Source organism: Pelophylax lessonae, assembly GCF_965119305.1.
Source record: "Pelophylax lessonae genome assembly, chromosome: 1".
Lineage (NCBI taxonomy): Eukaryota > Metazoa > Chordata > Amphibia > Anura > Ranidae > Pelophylax > Pelophylax lessonae.
The window spans coordinates 595464520-595491905 of NC_138768.1; the positions used below are offsets into that span (position 1 = coordinate 595464520).

Below are 27386 nucleotides of genomic sequence, written 5' to 3' on the forward strand. Positions count from 1 at the left end.
GCTATAAACAAAAAAAGAGCGTAAATTTTGCAAAAATAACAATATTTTCACATTTTTTTATATGAAATTCCCCAAAAAAAAAAGTAAAAATCAAAATTTTTTAACATTTTTCGGCCAATTTGTTTTATGCTACCTATGTTTGGTAGAAAAAATCGCAAAAAGCGTATTTTGATTGGTTTGCGCAAAAGTTATCGCGTTTACTAACAAAGGGAAAGATTTTTGTCATTTTTGGTGTTTTTTTTTTTAACGCGTAATGGCGGCGATCTGCGATTTTTTTTCGGTACTGCGACATTGCGGCGGACAGATCGGACCCTTGACTGACATTTTTGACACTTTTGGGGTTACCAGTGACATTACTGCAGTAATCAGTGCTATACATATGCACTGTTACTGCAAAAATGACACTGGCAGGGAAGGGGTTAACTTTATTGGACAGGGAGGGGTTAAGTGTGTCCTAGGGGCGTGATTCTAACTGTGTAGGGACATTCCTATTGGTGTAAAAGCAAAGATCAACCGTTCTACATAGTAGAACGGACAGATCTTCACTTTTACACAGGGAGAACTGACAGGCAGCTTGTTTACACAAGCTGCTCTGTCTTTCTCCCTTCACAGGAGCGATCGCAGTGTGACTGGCGGACATCGAGTCCGCCGGTCACACGCACTGACTTGCCTGTGAACGAGCTGCGGCGGGCGCGCGCCTCGGCGGTCGCGCGCCCGCCCGCGATAGGCTCGCAAGTCAGTGACAGGCGAGTGACGTACCGATACGTCACTCTGCCTGGCCGGGGCTGACCGCCGCAGTATATAGTCGTGCGGCGGTCGGCAACCGGTTAATATGTGTATTTCCTATGATCATTGGCTCCAAATAGTAGCCATAGTGCAGTACTTTACTGATTGTGGTATTTCAGGAAAATACTGCATTATGGGTACTAGCTAGAGCTGAGAATAGGAAATTAGACACAATATGGGGAATGTTCATGACAGATTTGAAAATGTTTGGGACATTCGCAAAGCATTTATTTATCTTTTAAAAATGTTTAACATATTATACACAGTGGGGTCAATTCACTATTGTTTACCGCATGCGATAACACAGTCACGTGACTCATTTTCGTAAATCATTGCATGTGGTAAATAAAGTCCAATTCACAAAAAAAATAACGATTATGCGGCATTTACTGCAAAATTAAAAATGTGACCGTAAATATCATTAAGATATTATATATGTGTGTGAGAGTAAAAAAAAATGTGATATTGACCACCAGGGATTTGCTGGCGGTATCACATGCGGTTTTTGCCAAAAAATAGTGCAGGGGTGTTTGACAAATAGCCGGTTGCTAAGGAGTGGGCCAGGAAGCCAGCTGCCGCGACCTTCACAACGAATAACTCATCAGCTGTTAGCTGCTTCCCTGCTGACAGCTGAATGAAAAAAAAAAAAAAAAAAAACATACTGACAATTAAAAATGATGAAAAAAGAAACACAGTGGGGTCCCCCCAATGCATGCCAGGATCTTAAGGGAAATCGTACCCCAAAATAAAAAAAAACGGCCTGGGGTCCCCCCCAAAATGTTTACCAGACTCTTACCTGAGAATTCAGTCCCGCAGGTCAGAAAAGGGGAGGGGAACGAGTGAGTGCCCCCTCTTGAACCCTACCAGGCCACATGCCCTCAACATGGGGGTGCAAGATTTGGGTTGCACCCCAAAGCTACTTTTCCCGTGTGGATGGGGACAAGGACCTCATCCCCATGATCCTGTGTGGTGGTTGTGGGAGTCTGCGGGCAGGGGGCTTAGCAGAATCTGGAAGTCCCTTTAATATAAGTGAAATCTTCTGACTGGGACAATAGTTCTGATGACTTTGGTGACCGTTCAGGGTTCCCTCACTTTGGAGGGGTTTCTTTTCACTTTATGTTTTGGCTATCAGAAGGAAAAGAAGGTAAATCTCCCCAATGAGATATAGATAGCAAGGCAGGAGCTATAACCCTCCCTTACTCTATCCAAAATGAAAAAAAAAAAAAAAAAAGGTTTTGCCTTCAGTTACACTTTAAGGTCTGGTGAGGTGCAATAGATTACATTTGTTTCTTGGGTTGAGACATCTTAACTATATCAAAGAACAATTTCACTACATTAAGTTCACCTGGTTTTACAGATGTCACTTTCGGGCCAACACTTTCAACAATCCCAACTGCTTCATGACCCAAAATCACAGGGAATTTGGAACTGAATATTTGCTTCAGCACACCGCTGTCTGATCCCCATACACCAGAAGCAAGAATCTGGGAAAAGAGTTAAGCAAAAAAAATATTTTAAATAAAATAGACACAATAGGGTTGAATTTCTACAGGTAAATAGTCTGTTCACTTTTCAAGGGAAGTTGCATTTTAAAAATAATTGTCCCCAGGGCTTAGTAAATGAGGTGAAGCTTCCACTACTAACTTTCATTATCCAATCATGTACAAAATGAACAATTTCTGTTTTTTTTTCTTTTTCTTAATTTTCTTTGTATGTGAATGGGTAATTGAAAAATGAAATTTCATCACATTTACTAAGTTCTGGGGAAACTACCGTTGCAAAGTGAAGTTTCACTTGCAGTGTGAACAGTCTGTTTGCCTTTGGTAAATAAATCCCAATGATTTTGGGGCTGTAATGAACCTTTCAATATTTGGGGAAAGAGGGAAGGATTGTCCTTCATCTAAGCTCTGATAAATGAACAGTTTAAGGTACACATCATTTTTTTTTTACTAACTGTGTAGGTATCCATTGTGCCCAGTAAGAAAGATTCCAATAAAAAAAAAAAAAAAAATTATATATATTATATATATATATTTTTTTTTTTTTTTTTTACCACAGTGTACAATGCTGTTCCTTGGTCTTTACTGTCCCAGTGTGATCACTCATAGGCACTGCTGTAATAGTGTAACTTTCTGGCAGCTCCCAAGCAACATAGACAAGAGGGGGTTCATCTGTGAGAACAAACTGATGTAACATCAGTTATTCGTGGTGGAAAAAAAACTCCTGGTAGAGCTCATGAGCGTATTTGCGCATATTCACGTATACACATGTGCAAAATATATTCCAGCTTTTTTTAAATCAAGGTGTGGTGTACGTGGATATATGCGTATGAAAATACTGACCAGCAATGCAGATTTTTGCATTTTTTTTTTTATGGATCTATATGCAGCACAAGTTTACACACCTGTTTGTACAGACCCTTTAAAACAATGGGTAGCATTTAGATCAGTAAAAAAAAAAAAAAAAAATGTGTAAAAACTTGGTATTTTTAGGCATCTGTGTGCAAGTGGTCAAAGGCTGTTGTGCAGGCACCAGGATTTACATGGTTATGTTTCATTTCTTTCAACAATAGTAAATACCTCTAACCGCAGCATTTAGCATGCAAGTGCAAGAAGTAACTTGGTCTACTCTAAAATAGGTTATTCAAAATTATAAATGTAGTTTATTTTAATTGTTTTCCTTTGAAACAAGGTGACATAAGCAATGGCATAACTTAATTAATAAAATCAATATGAAGCCTGTCAGTCTGTAAAGAAAGAAGATTTGCAGAAATAAATGGAGCGAAAGATCCTTCAGTTTTTTTTGGCAGCTAAGTCACAAAAACAAACACAAGTTCATGTAAGGACACCAAAAGTCACTCAGTTTCTATTTACAGTTTCCAAACTGTTTTAACCTCATAAGTTTTGTATGCCAACTAAATCAAATTGCTGTACAAAAGTTCCCGCGTACTATACAGCCCGCTTTAACCTGCTAACCTTATTTACTTTACCAATGGGTTTCCAATTGCATGGAACAAAATCATATATTATGCATTGAAGTTCAATGGAAACTTAACCACTTAAGCCCCGGAAGATTTTACCCCCTTCCTGACCAGGGGGTTTTTGTGATATTTTACCGTGTGACTTTAACGGACAATTGCGCGGTTGTGCGACGCTGTACCTAAACGAATTTCACGCCCTTTTTTTTCCCACAAACAGAGCTTTCTTTTGGTGGTATTTGATCACCTGTGCGATTTTTTGATCATGCGCTATAAACAAAAAAATAGCGTAAATTTTGCAAAAATAACAATATTTTTCACATTTTTTTATATGAAATTCCCCCAAAAAAATGTAAAAATCAAAATTTTTTAACATTTTCAGCCAATTTGTTTTATGCTACATATGTTTGGTAAAAAAAAAAAAAAAAAAAAAATTGCAAAAAGCGTATTTTGATTGGTTTGCGCAAAAGTTATCGCGTTTACTAACAAAGGGAAAGATTTTTGTCATTTTTGGTGTTTTTTTTTAACGAGTAATGGCGGCGATCTGCGATTTTTTTGCGGGACTGCAACATTGCGGCGGACAGATTGGACTCTTGACTGACATTTTTGACACTTTTGGGGTTACCAGTGACATTACTACAGTAATCAGTGCTATATATATGCACTGTTACTGTAAAAATGACACTGGCAGGGAAGGGGTTAACTGTATTGGAGAGGGAGGGGTTAAGTGTGTCCTAGGGGCGTGCTTCTAACTGTGATGGGATATGTCTACTATTGTAAAAACAGAGATCAACGGTTCTACATAGTAGAACCGTCTGATCTCCATTTTTACACAGGGGAGAATGACAGGCGGCTTGTTTACATAAGTCGCCTGACTTCCTCCCTCTCTACCGACGATCGTAGTGTGACCGGCGGACATCGCCAGGGCAGGCGCGTGCCTCAGCGGGCGCGCGCTCGCCCGCCTCAGCGGGCGCGCCCTCGCCCGCTATTGGCTCACAAGCCGGTCACAGGCTAGCGACGTAGATCTACGTCACTCTGCCTGGCCAGGGCTGACTGCCGCAGTAAATATACTGTGTGCAGTCGACAAGGGGTTAAAGAGGAACTGCAGTCTGCTCACATAATTTGTAATGAAAACATCTTTGCCATTCTGAAGCTTCCCTCCAATCACTTTGCACATTATTTTATATGTACCGTGATTCTGTACTTGGCAAATAAGCTGCAGAAATCTCTCCCCACTATGTCTGGTTGCAGCCATTTTAACTGTGGGCAGCTAAAGCTGCTGACCGTTCACTTCATATACATTATTTATATATATATATATATATATATATATACACACACACACACATATATACACACACACATACATATACACATACATACATATGCACACATCCAAATATTAATATACAGGCACACGCACACATACAGTATTTCACAAAAGTGAGTACACCCTCATGTTTTTGTAAATATTCTATTATATCTTTTCATGTAACAACACTAAAGAAATGACACTTTGCTACAATGTAAAGTAGTGAGTGCACAGCTTGTATAACAGTGTAAATTTGCTGTCCCCTCAAAATAACTCAACACAGCCATTAATGTCAAAACTGCTGGCAACAAAAGTGAGTATACCCCTAAGTGAAAATGTCCGTTAAACTCACAGGCTTTTTTCACATTATTACTCTTCCCATTCTTTCCAACTCCCCCCCCCCCTTTTTTTTTTCTTCCATTTTTGTTTATAAAAATTTTGCCTCTCAGTATCGACATATCGTCCGAAGTTACTATATAATATAATTCTTCCTTTTCATTGACTTGTCATCAGCTTCATTCCTATCTCGTAACCTATGCTGTTGTTAGTTTAAAGACCATTTCAATGCCATCTGTTCTTTCATTAAAATGGCTGTACATTCTTCAATTTCTTATGTTATTGTAGCATTGTTTTATCACATAAGAATTCGCTTATCAAACCTTACAATGTTCACATTGTCATTTTCTGTAAAGTTGTACTCATTGTTCTTCAATAAACTTTTTGGAGAAAAAAAGAAAAAAAAAAAGAAAGAAAAGAAAATGTCCAAATTGGGCCCAATTAGCCATTTCCCTCCCTGGTGTCATGTGACTCTTTAGTGTTAGAAGGTCCCACGTGCGAATGGGGAGCAGGTGGGGTAAATTTGGTGTTATCGCTCTTAATCTCTCATACTGGTCACTGGAAGTTCAACACAGCACCTCATGGAACTCTCTGAGGATCTGAAAAAAAGAATTGTTGCTCTACATAAAGATGGCCTAAGTAGGCTATAAGAAGATTGCCAAGACCCTGAACCTGAGCTGCAGCATGGTGGCCAAGACCATACAGCGGTTTAACAGGACAGGTTCCACTCGAACAGGCCTCGCCATGGTCGACCAAAGAAGTTGAGTGCACATGCTCAGCGTCATATCCAGAGGTTGCCTTTGGAAAATAGACGTATGAGTGCTGCCAGCATTGATGCAGAGGTTGAAGGGGTGGGGGGTCAGCCTTTCAGTGCTCAGACCATACGTCGCACACTGCATCAAATTGGTCTGCATGGCTGTTGTCCCAGAAGAAAGCCTCTTTTAAAAATGATGCAGAAGAAAGCCCGCAAACAGTTTGCTGAAGACAAGCAGACTAAGGACACGGATTAATAGAGCCATGTCCTGTGGTCTGATGAGACCAAGATAAACGTATTGGATTCAGATGGTGTCAAGCAGGTGAGGAGTACAAAGACAGGTGTGTCTTGCCCACAGTCAAGCTTGGTGGTGGGAGTGTCATGGTCTGGGGCTGCATGAGTGCTGCTGGCACTGGGGAGTTATAGCTCATTGATGGAACCATGAATGCCAACGTGTACTGTGACATACTGAAGCAGAGCATGATCTGCTCCCTGGACCGCAGGGCAGTATTCCAACATGATAATGACCCCAAACACACCTCCAAGATGACCACTGCCTTGCTAAAGAAGATGAGGGTAAAAGTGATGGACTGGCCAAGCATGTGTAGCACCCTCCTAGGTAGGTGCTAGGTAAATGCATCTATGCTCCTTCTTCCTATCAGGGGAGCCTGATCTATTAGTTTGCCTGTCACATGTTTCCAGGTGTGATTCACTGGATCTAAGGGAGTGTCCCCACTGTATCCAATGAAGGAGCTTGTTGGACAGTGGATGAAACCCAGCCAGTGACACATCAGGTATTATGGCAGTCCCAGTGGGAGGGCATTCCTGCAATGCATCCTGGGATTGACCATAAATACGGAGGGGACATGTGACAGGGTGTCTTTTGGCGGGAGCAAAGTCCCAGGAGGAGGTGGACAGCTATCTCTCCTCCTGTAGGTGTGAGGAAGGTGGTTCAGGCAGTCGGCCTAGTGAACCAGGTGTGGAGCTGAGCTGCAGAAGATCCAGAGTGCTGACAAGTGGAGCTTCTGGCAGAGTCTCTCTGGAAAAACAGTGTCCGTGAGTACCAGGAATTTTGCCAAAGGGTCTGCCTAGGAAAGGGGACCACTCCAGAGAAGTCAGGGGATCAAGGAGCTAGCTCACACAGGAAGTGTAACAGTAAAGGGGGTGCCGTGTAGTTGACCCTGAAGAAGAGGAACAAAGGGGGTGCCAGGAAGGGCCCTGAAGATTGTTCTGCAGTACAGTACAGTTTACCTCAGAAAGTGCACTTATTCTACTTCACTGCTAGTGACAAGCTGAAGCAGCGGCCTAGCCGCACTCAGCATTATTCAGTTGTCCCAGCCTATTGTGCATACGGTAGTTACAAATTGGAATATCCCACTCATTCCCTTCTCCCATCCAAGTTCTCAATAAAAACACAAAATCAAAGCTACCGGACTGTTTCCTGACTGAGCTAAAACAAGTTTAAACAACAAGGGCAGAAGATTTAATAGATGGAAAGATGAAAAAATGAACGAAGAGCTGCTTTGTTTTTGTCAGGCTGCAAGTTTACATCAGTTTTTCATCCGTATTTACATCAACTTTCTATATCTGCCAGCTAGAGTCCTTACCCACTTGAGTCCTTGAGCCATTTTCACATGCAAAAATGGACCGTTTGTTTACATCTGCTGTTCGTCCAACCCATTTTTTTTAAATGGAAGAAAATTAGGGTTTTGATCTGTTCCAAAAAACAGATGTTGACAGGAGCGGGTATAAACGGATGTAAATGGATGATCGGTCAACGAATGGATGAAAAACAGACAAATGGTCTGCATGTTTGACAGGTTCCTAACTCTAATAACATGTTAAAGCCTTTATTATAGGCATACACATTAAAGTACAATTTCAAATGTTTTTGTTGTTTTACCTAGGTATTAGTGTAGTTATAATTTCTTTGTCATTTGATTGCCTTATATTGTAATGATGGCCTCACATGTTGTGGCTGCAGTTTATAGTGTCATGGCAAATCGATTCCCCTATGACCATGTATTCATTCACCTAATGTGTCCCTATTCACTAAAAGGACAAAGGACTTCTTATTCCAGGTCACAATTCATAACTCACTGTGTCCTCTATGTTGCATCAGAAATGTGGGTATGCTAATGTAATGAAAAACTGCAGGGTGATCTATTACTTGCTCTGCCTCTATGTGTCTGTGTCAGATCTGATTACTGTTAGCTTTCACCTGCACCCCACCTGCACCAGTACTAGACTGAGAAGCCAAGGGATTATGGTATATGTAATTTTTTCACAGGAAGTATCAAGTCTTACACTACAGACAGTGGCCATGTATTAACCTGTGCAGTGCCACGCTGCATACCTCATGGTTGAACACAAACAGAAACTGATGACACCAGATTGTTAGAATTTTATTGGACTATAGGCTGTGTGTACAGGGAAACACATGTAATACCTCTGCACAGTGCTGCAATGCTTACCCTCCTTGTGCAGAATGTATTTTGAACTGCTAGAGATCCAAACCACCTTGCTCTGTGTTGAACAGTAGTTTAGATCTCCAGCATGCTACTGCTACAGGAAATATTAACTGACTTCAGGAGCCCATAGCCAATACAATAACAAATGCACACATTTAGTCCCCATGCACACAGGGCGTTTTTACAGCCACTTTTTCTGGCGTCGATAGTGGCTTTGCAGCTAGTTTTTCCTACGCCCTGTGTGCATGGGGACTATATCCTACAAGTTTAAACACCACAGATCGCTCATTATCCACAAGCCCTGGTGGGAAGTGAACTTCTGAGACTATGGACTTGGGCAATGGGCTTGCTCGTCTGATAATTATCCAATGCCATTTTTATCATCTCTAGTGTATATTTGACTAAAGTAGCATGAAAAAATATCATATAAATAATTTAAAAGGTACATATTCTTTTCTCCATGGAAATGCATGAAGCTAATACAGAACTGTTGTGTAACAAGTTTACAGCTTTATATATATATATATATATATATATATATAGTTTTTAAGTTTGAGTTATACATGTTAAGTGATGTTTTGTTTATCTCACCAAGGACATAATTGCAATCATGCTTACTTACCTTAATTCTAACTTCATGGTCTTTTGGTGGAGCCACAGTAATTGTTTCAATGGACAGAGGTTTATTAGGTTCCCAGGCAACAGCTGCCTTACATGTAATATCCTGAGAAGAAGGGCATAAAATATTAGACCTGCCTTCATATATTGAAAATACAATAAAGAAATCTTATTCTGTATAGTGTGAATATTGCGAATGTAAGTAATGATTTCATAGCCATTTTCTACATATAACTCTTATAGCAGAACTCCAGCTATAAACAGATATAGGTGAATAGCCCATTGAAATATAATATAACACAACTAGCTTTTTCTGCCATTTTCACCTTTAGTCCAGGGATTTAACTACAATACATTTTTCTGCCTTTAGAAGGTAACATTCATCATCATTCTACCCACTTTCAATGAGACCATGTTGTCCTTGGAGTGCCCCAGCCTGTGACTGGACATTGAAAGGAGAAGCAGCACAGTGATGAGCTCATTCTCTGTCACTCTGCTTCCCTTTCTATCAGCATGCTGTCGGCAGATGACCTGACTGCCTCCTTATAAAGCTTCTTTCCATACTCCAGCCCTGCTGTACAGGGACTTCAAAAGGCTGACACCAGGTCAACCTGGTATAGTTTTCATTATTTGTGTCTTTTATATCTTTTCTTCTTACAGGAAACCTGTGATATGAAAAAAGAACAAAGGCCACAGTTGCAGACCTCTCCCTTTGTAATGCCAGTTGCATGGACAGCATGCTGATTTCCTGACCTTCATATTTTGTGAATCACCGATTTAAAGTAAGTATGCATGTAAGGACTTTTAACTAGTGATCGGCCAATATCGTTTTTTCATTGCCGATACCAATATTTTGGCCAATGCATATCAGTATCGGCCGATATGAGACGATATTTTGAACATTTAAAGTTTTGCAAAATAAACACAAGTTTCGACAAAGTTCTGTTACTGAACATGATAATGTTTGTTTATTAACATTTTTTAAGTTAACACTACAGTCAGTGCAAACTAAATTGGTAGAAAAAAACTAGACAACAACAAACAGCTAGTAGACAGTGGATTTGAAGAGTCAGTGGACTACTGCTGCAGTAGTGCACTCACCTCAATGATTTGATATCACTACTGCAGTCAGTGCAAATTAAACTGCTAGAAAAAAAGCTAGACAACAAACAGCTAGACAGTGGATTGGAGGAGTCAGCGGACTACTGCTGCAGTAGTGTACTCCACTCACTGCAATGATTTTTAAATCACTACTGCAGTCAGTGCAAAACTGTTAGAAAAAAGCTAGACAGTGCTGAGTCAGTGGACTACTGATGTAGTAGTACACTCACTGCAATAATTTTAAATAACTACTGCAGTGACTGCAGTAATGATTTAAAATTATTGCAGCAGTAAGTGGCGCACTACTGCAGCAGTAGTCCACTGACTTCAATCCACTGTCTAGCTTTTTTTCTAGCAGTTTTGCAATGACTGCAAAACTCTCATCTGGAGATGAGAAATAGTCCCCAGACCACACTTTTAACTTCTCTATCTGCATCCATCTCCATTCAAATTTGAAAGACACTAATGAAATTGAATATAGGCTTAAAAAAACTGGCTGGTTGGCACCCTGTGGTGATGAGTGGCTGGCACCCTTTGGTGGGTGGGTGACTGGCTGGCTGGCACCCTTTGGTGGGTGGCTAGCTGGCACCCTGTGGTGGGTGGCTGGCTGGCACCCTGTGGTAGGTGGCTGGCTGGCACCCTGTGGTAGGTGGCTGGCTGGCACCCTTTGGTGGGTGGCTGGCTGGAACCCTTTGGTGGGTGGGTGGTTGGCTGGCTGGCACCCTTTTGTGGGTGGCTGGCTGGCACCCTGTGGTGGGTGGCTGGCTGGAACCCTTTGGTGGGTGGGTGGCTGGCACCCTGTGGTGGGTGGCTGGCTGGCACCCTGTGTTGGGTGGCTTGCTGGCACCCTGTGGTGGGTGGGTGGCAGGCTTGCTGGCACCATTTGGTGGCTGGCTGGCACCCTGTGGTGGGTGGCTGGCACCTTTTGGTGGCTGGCTAGCTGGCTGGCACCCTTTGGTGGCTTGCTGGCACCCTTTGGTGGGTTGCTGGCTGGCACCCTGTGGTGGGTGGCTGGCTGGCACCCTGTGGTAGGTGGCTGGCTCCCTGTGCTGGTTGGCTGGCACCCTGTGTGGTGGGTGGGTGGCTGGCTGGTACAGGCCCAGGGCCTGTGGCTGGCTGGCTGGTACAGGCCGATGGGTGTGTGTGGGGTGCTTGCTGGCTGGCACCGGGCAGCTGTGGGTGGGTGGCCGCGGCGGTTGTGTTAAACACACTGTGCACTGTGACTGGTCACTGTACTGTATGATTGATTTGAGAAGAATCACTCACTGTCCCGACTATGCAGAGACTCCAGTATGTGGCTGCAGCATGTGTAAAACACACTGTGCGCACTGTGAGACTCCAAAACGAGGCTGACAGAGGCGGCCTAGGAAGGCTGCAGAAGCTGTCCCAGACTCCCAGTGCGTGGAGGTGCGTGGCGCAACATACGCAATGACGTCCCGGCAACATCGGTAACCTCCAGGGCCATTCGGGAAAGTGGATATCGGCTCCCGATATATCAGTGTTGCTGATAATCGGTCGATCCCTAGTTTTAACCTCTTTGGCGGCATATATAATCTGCTTTTGTGAATTAGAAGGTATAGAAGCCACCACCCCTAGGCCAGAGATATTGGGGTTGATTTACTAAAGGCAAATAGACTGTGCTCTTTGCAAAGTGCAGTTGCTCCATAGCTTAGCAAATGAGGGGGAGCTCTGCTAACTTCCATCATCGAAACAGGTGGAAGTAAAAATGCTGTTTTTTATTTTATTTTATTTATTTTGCTTGCACATGATTGGATAATGGAAGTCAACAGACCTTTACTTCATTTACTTTGGGGAAAATTCCCTTGAAAAGTTCAACTTCCATGCAAAGTGAACAGTCTATCTGCATTTAGTAAATCAACCCTTCAGTATTTACAGAAACTTTGTAGGACAAATGCCCCCTCTTATTCATACAATAGATATTTTAAAGTATGATAATAATAGTTTTAGTAGTAGTAGTAGTAGTAGTAGTAGTAGTAGTATTAGTAGTAGTAAATACTACACTGCAGAATAAAACTGCAAGCTACTAAAAGAACCAACTAGAAGTTAATAAAGCTGCATTATAGTAAAAAAAAAAAACTTTTATATCTATTCTGAGTGCAATCTGAGTGCATCTCTAAATGCAATAATCTGTGCATTTCTAAAAAGCAAAGTTCTATTTATAGATAGGTTTTATACTGTTCCAAATGTTTGTTAAAAATCTGCAGCAAACTGCACACATCTACAGTACAACAAATGGGAACAGTAAACCAAGTGAAACTAGATTGAAACAGTATTGTATAAAAGAATGAAAAGAAAAGGGAACGAATGGCCCCCTTTTATTCATGGGGTAGTGGCAGGTGAGGATAGTTTAGGAGAAGGAATAGGCAGAGTTTAAGTTGTCAGGCAGTTTAGAGCCTGTCAGAGTTTAAGATAAGCTGATTGGCTATAGGGTTTAGTTAGCTTACTTGAGTATCTAGGGAGAATAAGCCCCTGACCTGTCTGAGCCGGTTTCTCCCGCCTATGAAGAGTTCAAAGTTGATTGGCTGAAGGGGTTCAAGAGGACCCATTTAAGGATCCCCTCACAGAGGAGCCGTCACTCCGTCGGTCAAGCAGCGAAGAAAGAAGACAGCCCAGCGGTTCCAGCGGTTCCAGAGTCCATCGTCGGCGGGAGCAGTTGTCCACTGTCGGTAGTCCAGCAGGCGGTCGGGGTGGAAGAAGTCAGTGGCAGCTTTCCTGTGAAGAGGAGAAGAGACGAAGAAGAGGAGTTAGGCGCCCCCGCTTACCTCAGCCGAGATGAGCCTCCTCAGAAGACTGATCGAGCGGGCGGGAGAAGATGGCGATGAAGACTGGCTCCGGCGGTGTTTCGAATTGCCGCTCGTCGCTGCATCCGAGGTAGCGGAAGGTGAAGACCGCGCAGGACCGGCGCAGACGGTGGCCGCCGGAAGAGACGTCGGAAGAGGATCCGGTGACGCGGTGGGCGCAGAAGGAAGATCGTCATCGTCGGTGACGCCGGGCGTGGACGACGTCACGGAGAGGGGTGTGCGCAGGTGCGCCACACCCGGAAGAACCGGCCAAGGAATCGGGCCGGCGAAGAGGCGGCGCACTCCGCGCCAACGGTTCTCCCCTCCGGCGGGCGTCAGGCGCGCCGGGAGGGGAGGTGAAGACTCGCCGAAGAGAAAAAAAATCCGTCTGTAAGTGGCCGGGTTCGTGCAAATATCGGCACGAATGCGCCTTTTGCTCTGGGGCCCACCCCATTGCAAAATGCTTCAAGAAGCAAGGGGGTCAGGCACCGGGTTTTATACACAAAGGCGGTAACCCCAGTGAACCTCACCGCCATGCTCCCGTGGCTCCAGCGCTACCCAGACAGGGTGAGAGCCACCCTACTAATTGAGGGCTTTCAGGATGGTTTCCCTCTTCCCAAATTTTACGGTAAGGGTTGTAAGTTGGTAGATAACCTTAGATCCGAGGCGGGTTTGGAATCGGTTGTGGCCGAAAAGGTAAGTAAAGAAATCGAGTTAGGTAGATTCGCTGGCCCTTTCTCTGTCCCACCCTTTGAGGATTTTAGGGTCTCCCCTTTGGGCATTGTCCAAAAGAAGGAGCCTAATTCTTACAGGCTTATTCATCATTTGTCGTTTCCTTTCGGGGATTCCTTAAATGATGAAATAAGCGAGGATTTAGCTACGGTCCAATACTCTTCGTTTGACGATGCCTTGGTTAAATTAAGGGGTCTGGGCAAAGGGGTTTTGATGGCCAAGGCGGACATCAAATCGGCGTTTCGTCTGCTGCCGGTTCACCCGGACGCCTTTAATTCCCTGGGGTTTTTCTTTTCGGGTAATTTTTATTTTGACAGATGTCTCCCCATGGGATGTTCATTGTCATGTTTTTATTTTGAGTGTTTTGCCACCTTTTTGGAATGGGCAGTTTCGCTACTTTGCGATTCGACTGACATCGTCCATTATTTAGACGATTTTTTGTTCTTGGGAAGGGCAGGGTCTACAGACTGCTCGCGCTTGCTGAATGGTTTTGTTCAGTTGTGCGAGCTGTTTGGGATCCCGTTGGCACATGAGAAGACGGCTTTTCCGTCTACTTGCATTCAATTTTTAGGCATCACAATCGACTCCGATGAGATGGAATTTAGGCTCCCGCTAGACAAAGTGTCTAAATTGAAGTTTTGCCTGCTAACTTTGATCCAGAGACGTAAGGTTCGCCTTAAGGAGATGCAGTCCTTGCTTGGTTTGCTGGCGTTTGCTTCCAGGGTTATTCCCCTGGGTAAGCTATTTTCCAGGAAACTGTATGCAACGATTGCGGGTCTGAAGTCGCCAAATTCTCACGTGAGGTTAACTCAGGAGGTCAGGGAGGATATGCTGGTGTGGTTCCAGTTTTTAACGGATTTCAATGGCAAAAGTCTTTGGCAGGAAGAATTTGTTCTTGACAAGGATTTTTGTCTCTTCACCGATTCAGCGGGTTCGGTCGGCTTTGCCGCCATTTGGCGCACGCATTGGTGCGCTGATCGCTGGTGCCAGAAATGGGTTCAATTGGGTTATACACGCAATAGTGTTCTTCTCGAGCTCTTTCCCATTGTGGTGGCCCTGGAGATTTGGGGCCATCATTTTCGGAACAGAAGATTAATGGTTCGGACTGATAACAGGGGGGTGATGTTCGCTATCAATTGTTTGTCTTCAAAATCCCCTCCTGTTATAGCCTTATTGCGGTATTTAGTAGCTAAATGCTTATCGTTTAATATTTGGATTAAGGCGACTTTTGTCCCCGGCAAAGATAATGGTTTGGCGGATGCTTTGTCTCGCTTACAGATGGAGCGATTTTTTACGCTGTTTCCGGAAGCGGACGAGCTGAGCTGTCATTACCCGAGCCACCTATGGCACATAGTCTAGACTTGGTAGCAAAGAATGTTTTGCGTTCTTTGGCTCCGGCGACCATGGCGGGATACCAATCAGCATGGTCATTATGGTTGTCGCATCTTCAGTCCTTGGGTGCATCCCCCGATAGTTTTTCGGAAAATTTGGTTTTGTCCTTTTTAAATTCTTTATTCCATAGGGAATATGCTTGGTCTCATGTAAACAAAATTCTGGCAGGAGTATCCTTTTTCGTTAAGCTAAAAAATTTCCCTTCATGCTCTTCCTTTTTTACAGTGCGTCAGGCCCTGAAGGGTTACCGTAAAGCGAAATTCTTGCCCGATTCTAGGAAGCCCATTACTGTCCCACTTTTGGAGAGCTTGTGTGCAGTTACGTCGGTCGTTTGTTTTTCTTTTTACGAGTCGGTCCTTTTTCGGGCGGCTTTTTCGTTGATGTTTTTTGCGGCACTGAGGATATCGGAGCTGGTGCCGACGAGTAGGACGCTTAGCTCTGGTCTTTTTCTCTCGGATGCAGTTTTATCTGACGTGTCATGCTGCATTTTAATACGCTTCTCTAAGACGGATCAATTGGGTGTTGGGAAGCGCGTTATTTTGCACAGGTTTCGCAATTCTTCAATATGTCCGGTACGTTTATTACAAAAATTTTTGACAATCAGATCGGCCGGTTCTGCATTTTTGTTTAATCATCGGGATGGTAGGCCATTGACTGGCTATCAATTCAATGCTGTTTTTAAAAAATGTCTCGTTCAATTGGGTTTGGAAGAGGAAAGGTTAACTTCTCATTCATTTCGTATTGGTGCTGCTACTGAAGCGGCAAGATTGGGTCTCGATGATCAAGTTGTTAAAAAGTTGGGCAGGTGGAAGTCGGATGTTTTTCAAACTTACATCCGCCCTGACACTGTTTGTTAAAAAATTTTTCAGGTCAATGTCTGGACGTGTGGATCATCGGACATTCGTTCGTGCACTGGGCTCGTGCACGAGCCAGAAGACGTCCTTATGGCGAAAACATCGGTTTGGATCCCAATTATTTTAGGGTTCAGTGGTTTAGCAAGCGAGGTATGCTGTGGTCGGAATTTCGTCCGGAAATTTTTAGACTACTGCAGTTTCTCCCCCCCCCGGATGTATTGGTTGTACACCTTGGGGGGAATGACGTAGGCAGAGCGAGAACATTAGACTTGATTTTTGCTATCCGGGATGACTTGCAATTATTAAAGTCAACATTCCCTTTTTTGACCATTGTTTTTTCAGAGTTTATACCTAGACTCGCTTGGTTCAAGCACTGTTATTTGAAACCGCTTGAGAAAATCCGTAAGCGCGTAAACAGGGCTTTGGAGAAGCTGCTGCGCGTCGTTGGTATTTTATCCTTTCGGCATATAGAGCTGGAGGGAGGTACTAGTGGATTATACAGGTTTGATGACACCCATCTATCAGACATTGGCCTAGATACTTTTAATGCCAATCTGGGTACTTGCGTGGAAGAGGCCGCGTGGTGGGGGTGTGCCAGGCGGGTGTGAGCCGCCTGCCTTTTGGATGTGTCGATGTATTTAGTTGAGTTATGACAACCTGGGTCGTTGGGACCGGGTTTGTTCTATACTGCTGTTATTTAAAGTTTAAAAGATTTATCGATCTTTAATGTGTAAAATAATAAACGGCCGCGGCCTCTTTCATTCCAAATTTAAGTCTGAAGGTGTCTTATTTAATAGTTATAAGTAAGCTTAAGAAAATCCTGCCTACTACCCCATGAAAAGAAAAGGGAACGAATGGCCCCCTTTTATTCATGGGGTAGTGGCAGGTGAGGATAGTTTAGGAGAAGGAATAGGCAGAGTTTAAGTTGTCAGGCAGTTTAGAGCCTGTCAGAGTTTAAGATAAGCTGATTGGCTATAGGGTTTAGTTAGCTTACTTGAGTATCTAGGGAGAATAAGCCCCTGACCTGTCTGAGCCGGTTTCTCCCGCCTATGAAGAGTTCAAAGTTGATTGGCTGAAGGGGTTCAAGAGGACCTGTGCTGCCACGCAGCTTTAACTGTCTAGCAGTTGTTATTACATGTTATGTTATGCTATGTTATTGGTATCTTCCTTGCACCCCTGCTGTTTCTGGCTAGATGGTTTCTCCCATCCTCCATTTTCCTGCTGTAACTGCCATTTTGTTTAGTTGTTATGAGGAGACTGCAGAGTGAGGAAGCTGTGTAACTTCATTGTAAATTTACCTATGGAAAAGTCTCTATGTTTATGCCTTTGCTAACTTGAAGCATAAAGAAGCATTGGAGAACACCTCTGGAGTCTTTATTCATTGAGTAAACTATCTGTTAAAGCCATCATTCAACCTGCTGCACACACTTAGAGACTGGGGATCTACAAGAGGGTCACAGGTACAATCGATGCTGAGACAGAACAGTAAATTTACAGGAGTACACAGCTTCAAAAAGTAAATTTACAGGAGTACACAGCTTCAAAAAGTAAATTTCCAGGAATACACAGCTTCAGAGAGTACAGTTCCAAAAAGTACTTGAAGTAAATGTCCATGGTAATATACAGCTTCAGAACTGTAAGTACCAAACTTGTCTGTGAGTCACCAGAAGCATTACTCTGCATATGAAACCAGCCACCTATTACTGCTTCATTACTGTTACAGCCTTCTGAGGTGATCCAGTTTGAACTAGTTCCAGCACTAGCCACTGTTGTAACAAAAAATACCTCAGCCAGCCTGCTTAATAACAGAAGTCACTACTTACAGAGCTGAGCTCTGGCAGATTTCTAACAAGACACCAGAAATACAGTACTTATTATGTCTGACAGAGATCTCACAGAGTTACCTGCATTTAGTCAAGATAAAGCAGACTCCTTACTTCATTCTGCTCGTCCTGTCAGAGCCCCTCACCCATCCTTGAAGGCAAGGGAGGTTTATGAAGCAAGTAAGGAAGAAACCTCTAGTAACCTGACTGCATTATGGGAAAAGACTTTAAGTTGTATAACAGCCACTAATGTAACTAGCAACAATTCTGAGCAATTGAACACTGCTCTCTCAAGGGTTAAGAAGGCATTTGAGAATTATAAAAGACTTTCTGAGAAGTACTATTCCCTGTTGTCACATTCCAACATAGAGGAAGCTGCATTGGAATTAAAGGACTTTACTTCTAATGACCAGCAGAGGCATAGTACATATCTTGAAGCAAAGGCACAGATAGAAGGGAGATTGGCACAGCTATATGAGACTATATCCTGTAACTCTGCTTCTTCAAGACACTCAGGAAAATCTTCTAGGTCTGCCCGCTCATATCATAAATCTTCTTCGAAGTCATCGCGGTCCTGCTCTATAAGGTCAATACTGAGCGACCAAATACTCAAAGCTCGCCAAAAGGTTGCAGTAGCCCAGGTTCAAGCCGCCTGCTCTGAAAAAGAAGCAGCCATCAAGGCAGAAGCTAAATGTAAGGAAGAAGAAGCTAAATGCAAGGAAGCAGAAGCTAAATGCAAGGAAGCAGAAGCTAAACGCATTCAGGCAAGAATACAAGCAGAAACAGAGGCTCAGCTAGAAATTCTTCAGAAGAATAGAGAAAAGGAAGTAGCTTTAGCAGAGTTATCTGTCTTGGAACAAGCCCTATTGGAAGAAGAAGGAGCAGCTTGTACCAGCTTGGCTGCTTTTCAAGACCCTGTGGAAAGGACCCTACAGTTTGTCTTAACTCAGAACCATGACAATACAGTCCCACCTACAGTTGGAGATTCTTCTCATAATCATCAAGCAAGTGGATCAGAAGGCAATGTGTCGCCAAAGCAAGCTGGTCAACTAGACACACCTACTAACAGAGACCCTCCACAACTACCGCACGTCACAAAATCAAGTGAATCAACCTACGCAGCTCATGTGCCACCACAACCCTATGTGCATAGAGATTACAAGGGCACAGCAGAAGACTACAGAATGAACTCTATACCCCCTTTGATACAGCTCTCTTTAACTTCAAATGCTCAGAGACCTTCAGATGACAGACCCTTACCTAGATTAAACCCGTATGCAACACCTTTCTCTCTACCTACCAGCCAACATCATATACCAACCATGGTCCAAGACGGCGCACCATCAGTAGACCCTGTGGCTATAAAAACTGAAAGCACTGACATTGCAGAGTTCAGCAAGTATATGATTCGACGAGAGTTGATTACAACTGGACTGTCTAGATTTGATGACCGCCCAGAGAACTACAGGAGTTGGAGATCTACATTTAAGGCGGTAACCAAGAACTTGGACATTGAACCTCAAGCAGAACTTGACTTACTAATAAAGTGGTTGGGGCGTCAATCTTCAGAACAAGTAAAGAGACTTAAATCTGTCTACATTTATAACTTTAAAGCAGGCCTTGATGCTGCCTGGGAACGTCTAGAACAAGACTATGGGAGCCCAGAAGTCATTGAATCTGCCTTATTCCAGAGACTAAACAACTTTCCTAAAATCTCTGTTAAGGACAATCATAAGCTTAGAGAGTTAGGTGACCTCCTTCAAGAACTTGAAATTGCTAAGTTAGATCCTAGTTTACCAGGTCTTAGCTATTTAGACACTGCTCAGGGCGTAAATCCTATTGTAGCAAAGTTGCCTAGTTATCTTCAGGGAAAGTGGACTAGTGTAGGATCAAAGTATAAGTATGAGCATCGTGTTTCCTTCCCTCCCTTTTCTTATTTTTCAGAGTTTGTGCGGAAGGTTGCAAGATCCAAGAATGACCCAAGCTTCTTCTATCCAGATACAACCACCATTCCTTTAAGTACTTCAAGGGGTATTGCCACCAACGGTAAATTCAAGGATTTAAGGCATCCTATTGCAGTGGGGAAGACCGCGATAGCATCCAACGTCTTAGCTACAGACATCAAAGCTAGCAATCTTAATCAACAGTGTCCTATTCATAATGCGCCACACTCTCTCTCCAAATGTCGTGCATTTAAGGACAAGCCTATTGAAGAACGTAAGTCATTTCTCAAAGAGCATAATATCTGTTTTAAGTGTTGTGCATCCTCCGATCATTTAGCTAGAGACTGTAAGATTGCCATCAGATGTTCTCTCTGCAACAGTGACAAACATGTGGACGCTCTTCATTCAGATCTGTTCAAAAGGAAACCTTCACTCGGCAGCAACCCCAAGACTACATCAGATGATGGCGGGGAGATAACTGAGCAATATGCCGACCCCGTAACCACAAGGTGTACAGAGGTATGTGGAGAAGGGCTTCATAGCAAGTCTTGTAGCAAGATATGTCTTGTAAGAGTTTTTCCTGAAGGATGTCCACAAAAATCCATAAAAATGTATGCCATACTCGATGATCAGAGCAATCGCTCATTGGCCAGTACAGAATTCTTTGACCTATTCAACATTCAAGGAGAGACCTGGTCCTATACCTTGCAGACATGTGCAGGAAAGGTCAATACTTCTGGAAGAAGAGCCCATGGCTTCGTAGTTGCATCAGAATATGAGGACACAGAGTTTCCTCTTCCAACTCTAATCGAATGTGATCAGCTACCTAACAACAGAGAAGAAATCCCCACACCAGAGGTTGCACGTCATCACCCTCATTTGAGTCACATTGCTAACTGCATTCCACCACTTAACAAGGATGTTAAGATTTTGATTCTACTAGGGAGAGACATTCCTAGAGTTCATAAAATAAGAGAGTTATGTAACGGTCCAGATGATGCTCCTCAGGCCCAGAAACTTGATCTTGGATGGGTGATAATAGGAGAAGTCTGTTTAGACCAATCTCACAAGCTCTTAGATGTAGCTTCCTACAAAACTAATGTTACCTGTCAATTGATGAAATGTCCATCGCACTATTATGTGAAGGAAAGACTTGATTTTAAGAACGAAGTTCCATATCAAGCACTCCAAAGCATTAACTGCAAGCTCACTTCTCAAAAGGACTTTGGTGATTCAGTGTACCAGACTACTTGTGATGACAACAAGATTGCCCCTTCAGTCGAAGACAAGGAGTTCATCAAGACTTTGAATGAAGAGTTCTTCAAGGACAATTCCAACAGACCCAAGTTTTTAATGGACCAGTCTTCTACAAACTCAGAAGAAGATATCGATTTCCATCTGAAGGATCCAGATACTGATCCGGAAATCCGGCCTGAAGTTGTAGCATTGAGTTCCAACATCTGCTCAAGAAGAAATTTGGAGGATGAAGAGGACTCCACAGATATGGGGGATGGAGCTGATACATGGATGCAGGCCAAGACTCTGGTTAAGCCTCCGAACCAGCTGGAACTCAGCGAGGCTGAACTTAAGGAGGAATTCACTCGTATCCTGACTGCAAACAACCCTCATACCCCCCAGAACATTGTGAGGTACAGTTTTAAGGAACTGGCCTACAAACCCATTAGCATCGTGGACCAGCTGGCCGTATACTTCTCCCTGGATGGAAACATGTTACACGAAGACTCTGATAAAGCGCGGCGACAGATAGCGAAGTTGGGAGTCATTGAAGAGACTCAGACCAACGACTCCACAGAGACGGGAGACAAAGTTACAGATGGGAAGTCTGACGCTCAGGCTAGTGAAGAATGGACAGAAGGAGAGGAAATACCATCCAGTAACAAGAAGGAGAGAAAACTGACCAACCAGTTCAATTATAGCGAGAGAGCGTCCCAGAGCATTAACAAATCCCTGCGGGAGCGAGCTTCTCAGACAGAGCCACCTCCAAGGGCCACCTTCTCCACCACTGCAAACCAGTGGAAATTCAACCAACCACACGCTTCACACATGGGCGGAGCATGGGAACGTATGATTGGGATGGCAAGGCGCATACTGGATTCTATGTTGCTTGATGTGAGTTCTTCACGTCTTACCCATGAAGTACTTACTACATTCCTTGCTGAGGTCGCAGCAATAATCAACTCAAGACCGCTGACAGCTGTATCCACAGACCCAGAATGTTCAACTGTTTTAACTCCAGCTGCATTATTGAGCCGGAAAATTGGACAGATCCCAGCGCCAAAGAGCATCTTTGATGAAAAGGACATATATAAACGTCAATGGAGATATGCTCAATACCTTGCAGATTGTTTCTGGGACAGATGGAGGAGGGAATACCTCACACTTCTTCAAGGACGTAAAAAGTGGCAAACCCAGAAGCCTAACTTAAAGGAAGGGGACCTGGTTCTTCTAAAAGAAAAGCAAACCAATCGGATCCAGTGGCCAGTTGGAGTTATTACAAAGGCCATTGCTAGTGATGATGGAAAGGTCCGAAGTGTGGAAGTCAGGATTGTAAAGGACGGGAGCCCAAAAACCTTCCTGAGACCAGTCACTGAGACAGTCCTAATTATGCCTGCTTCCAAAAATTCTGATTCAGTGTTATGTGTAGGAGTCACTTAGACCTCTAGCATAGTTAGCTTAGAGAAGAGGGCTACATAGCATTCTACTGTATGCAATGTTAATTGTATGTTTATGGAAAATAATTGTGTAGTGGTATCTCACGATACCAGGCGGGGAGTGTGCTGCCACGCAGCTTTAACTGTCTAGCAGTTGTTATTACATGTTATGTTATGCTATGTTATTGGTATCTTCCTTGCACCCCTGCTGTTTCTGGCTAGATGGTTTCTCCCATCCTCCATTTTCCTGCTGTAACTGCCATTTTGTTTAGTTGTTATGAGGAGACTGCAGAGTGAGGAAGCTGTGTAACTTCATTGTAAATTTACCTATGGAAAAGTCTCTATGTTTATGCCTTTGCTAACTTGAAGCATAAAGAAGCATTGGAGAACACCTCTGGAGTCTTTATTCATTGAGTAAACTATCTGTTAAAGCCATCATTCAACCTGCTGCACACACTTAGAGACTGGGGATCTACAAGAGGGTCACAGGTACAATCGATGCTGAGACAGAACAGGACCCATTTAAGGATCCCCTCACAGAGGAGCCGTCACTCCGTCGGTCAAGCAGCGAAGAAAGAAGACAGCCCAGCGGTTCCCCTCCCACCCCCCCCTTTTTTGTTTGTCGCGGTCAGTTTGTTATTTTAGGGTCACCTTCGGTCACGTCGAAGGGGGACGTTTGTTGTATTTTAAGTTGGATGTGTCGATGTATTTAGTTGAGTTATGACAACCTGGGTCGTTGGGACCGGGTTTGTTCTATACTGCTGTTATTTAAAGTTTAAAAGATTTATCGATCTTTAATGTGTAAAATAATAAACGGCCGCGGCCTCTTTCATTCCAAATTTAAGTCTGAAGGTGTCTTATTTAATAGTTATAAGTAAGCTTAAGAAAATCCTGCCTACTACCCCATAGGTTTTCTGCTTTAAGTGTTTTTAAATTACTGCGTAAAATCGAAGTGATTCACTAAGTTTTCTTAACAAAAACGGAATGATGCATACAGCAGAGTATACTACAGCAATAAGAAAATTATAATACAAATTTACACATCTGTACTGAGATTTGTATTGTCTTTATATAGCCCAGAGATTACATAAAGCAGTAGGAAAAGAAAGTAAGTAGACATATGACATATTCAAGAAAGCAGTACTGCAAACACATGTATTGCAAACACTGATACAGAAAAAAAAAAAAAAAAAAAAAAACCTAAATACTTAAATGCAATGCTATTTAGAACAAAAGGCTAAGCAGAAAAGAATTCTAAACAATCTATGGTAAATCACATTTATATAAAAACAATACTTTTCCTGCAGTGCTCATCTTGATGGAAATATAAACACGCCTGGTCCCTGGCTTTCAGTGCTTTCCTTCCTTCTGGCATTTCTATTTGCTTGCAGGAGAAAATAGGAGTTGGTGGCACTCCCTATCACTGTGCCTCAGCCTTTCCTGGCCAGCTTGACAAAGCTGAGATTTTGGCAGTTGCCAACATTGCAAGTGATTAGTTTCTGTGCCAAATAGCTCTGCCAAGATACACTATATTATCAAAAGTATGGGGACGCCTACCTTTGCACTCACATGAACTTTAAGGGCATCCCAGTCTAAAGCCCCGTACACACGCTACGAATTTCCGCCGACCGGTCGTCCGTTTTTTGTGGCATGCTAGTCTGATGTGGAAAGTAAAGAGGTTTTTTTCATACGAATTTTCCCGTACGACAGAATTCTACTTCAGAAGTGATGTCATGTGTTGGATTGCTTTGTATGTGTTCTTTCGTCTCTGAGCATGCCTAGTCTTGCACTTAAGATTTTTTTCTTAAGCCCCGTACACACGATAAGAAATTCGGAAGGGTAATTTCTTCCGACGACCGATCTGTCAATTTTGGGATTGTTAGTATGGTGCTTTCGACAGCCGACTCCGACTTTTCGGCTGGCAAAATCCTGATGTGCAGGCTATATAATTTTTGTTATAGATGATTGGTAAAAAGGCGCTGGTGATCTTTTTGTGATGTTAAAAAATATTAAAAAATATTTTCCATACAAAACATAAATAGTGTATATATAAATAATCAATAGTAAAGTGTCGGTGCTATCCTTTACTTATGTAGAAAAATTAAATTATTCAAGTGCTTGCTAGTGTATTCACATAATACATTAATATACCATAATAGTGCATATAAAATCAATAAATCCAATTAGTAAAGTGCAAGTGCTATCCTTTGCTTGTGCAAAAAAATTTTTAGCTTATCCAAGTGCTTATTAGTGCATACACATAATAAATTTATATAGCATACAATAAATATATGTGCCCACTAGTACCGTGCTAAAATAAGTGAAAAGTGCTTAAATAATTAAATAGTTCAAGACAATTCATGCAAAAAATATATATATATTTTTTTTTGTGCAGGTTTAATTGCTTGGATCTGTAGTGCTCCAGGTGGTGGGGTGTATCACTCGTTGCCTCTTACCAAAATGAAGCAGGTCGCAAGGACCCCCAACGCCTGTGATCCCTTTATCTGGGTGGATCAAACCTCTTAATCGACTCCTTTTTTCCGAGTATCCTGCTCCTTTTCTTTTTGTGCGTTACTTGTACATGAATCAGTACATTCCGCATGTATAAAGACACACAAAAAATGCCAAAAATAGTGTAATATTGTTTGCTTTAATGAAAGATATAAAAAACATATAGTTGGCTTCTTACATTTCGGTGTGCCCTCCTGGCACTGGGCAATTGTGCAGAAAGTGGTTTGCGGGCATTAGGATGACACCTTATCCGAGGATCTGCAGCTCCCTCCCGTGTCTCCTGTTTCCCTGCTCACTTGCGGCGGTCGCAGCGTCCCAGCCTATGCTCCAAACTGCCTGTATTTCCTACTTCCGGGTTTAGCAGAGACCACGTGGTCTCTGCTAAACCCGGAAGTAGGAAATACAGGCAGTTTGGAGCATAGGCTGGGACGCTGCGACCGCCGCAAGTGAGCAGGGAAACAGGAGACACGGGAGGGAGCTGCAGATCCTCGGATAAGGTGTCATCCTAATGCCCGCAAACCACTTTCTGCACAATTGCCCAGTGCCAGGAGGGCACACCGAAATGTAAGAAGCCAACTATATGTTTTTTATATCTTTCATTAAAGCAAACAATATTACACTATTTTTGGCATTTTTTGTGTGTCTTTATACATGCGGAATGTACTGATTCATGTACAAGTAACGCACAAAAAGAAAAGGAGCAGGATACTCGGAAAAAAGGAGTCGATTAAGAGGTTTGATCCACCCAGATAAAGGGATCACAGGCGTTGGGGGTCCTTGCGACCTGCTTCATTTTGGTAAGAGGCAACGAGTGATACACCCCACCACCTGGAGCACTACAGATCCAAGCAATTAAACCTGCACAAAAAAAAATATATATATTTTTTGCATGAATTGTCTTGGACTATTTAATTATTTAAGCACTTTTCACTTATTTTAGCACGGTACTAGTGGGCACATATATTTATTGTATGCTATATAAATTTATTATGTGTATGCACTAATAAGCACTTGGATAAGCTAAAAATTTTTTTGCACAAGCAAAGGATAGCACTTGCACTTTACTAATTGGATTTATTGATTTTATATGCACTATTATGGTATATTAATGTATTATGTGAATACACTAGCAAGCACTTGAATAATTTAATTTTTCTACATAAGTAAAGGATAGCACCGGCACTTTACTATTGATTATTTATATATACACTATTTATGTTTTGTATGGAAAATATTTTTTAATATTTTTTAACATCACAAAAAGATCACCAGTGCCTTTTTACCAATCATCTATACCTATTTATTGTTTTTAACAATTAAAAGGGCAGCAGGTTTTAATATATTTTTATTAGGGCTAGGTGCCTTCGCCAAATTTTTTTAAGCAATATAATTTTTGTTGTCCGTAATACAACGTCCGATTTTTGTCTCATTAGTACAGATTTTGACGGAAAAAAATCTTAAGTGCAAGACTAGGCATGCTCAGAGACGAAAGAACACATACAAAACAATCCAGCACATGATATCACTTCTGAAGTAGAATTCTGTCGTACGGGAAAATTTGTATAAAAATAACCTCTTCGCTTTCCACATCAGACTAGCATGCCACAAAAAAAGGACGACCGGTCGGCGGATATTTGTAGCATGTGTACGGGGCTTTAGTCTGTAGGGATCAATATTGAGTTGACCCACCCTTTGCAATTATAACAGCTTTAACTCTTCTAAAGCCCCGTACACACGTACCGATCGTCGGCCGAACGATCGGCCGTCTTTTGTCCAGGGCTGTCGTGTCTGTTGAAAACTGCAAAAGACTGCACACGAATTTTGTCGGCCAACAAAAGCTGACTGCAGAAGTGATGTCATGTGATGGTTAACTTTCCTTGTCTTTTTTCTTTTCTGAGCATGCCCAGTCTTGCAAATCTGCTGTCTGTTGGCCGAAATCTGTACTGACTGAGGAACAATCGGCCGTTCTGGTGTTGGCCAACAAAAATTTTAATGCCTGCATGACAGATTCTGTTCGGCCGAAAGTGCGCTGTCGGCTGTCGGAAGCATCATACTAACAAACCTACAATCGGCCGATCGGTCGTCGGCCGAATATTTACGGCCGACAATCGGTACGTGTGTACGGGCTTTACTCTTCTGGGAAGGCAGTGCACGAGGTTTAGGAGTGTGTCTATGGGAATGTTTGACTATTCTTCCAGAAGCACATTTGTGAGGTCAGGTACTGATGTCGGACGAGAAGGCCTGGCTCACAGTCTCCACTCTAATTCATCCCAAATGTGTTCTATCAGGTTGAGGTCAGGTCT

At 42.7% G+C, this 27386-nt stretch overlaps 1 protein-coding gene across 1 annotated transcript in view; it reads right to left on the minus strand.

Moving 5' to 3' along the window:
- LOC309548674 (uncharacterized protein) overlaps positions 1–27386 on the minus strand; it is a 117963-nt gene that overhangs the window by 25939 nt on the left and 64638 nt on the right. The window contains 3 exon segments of the mRNA XM_082248636.1: positions 2132–2270; positions 9259–9360; positions 23869–23915. Coding sequence (XP_082104762.1) covers positions 2132–2270; positions 9259–9360; positions 23869–23915 — 288 coding nt within the window.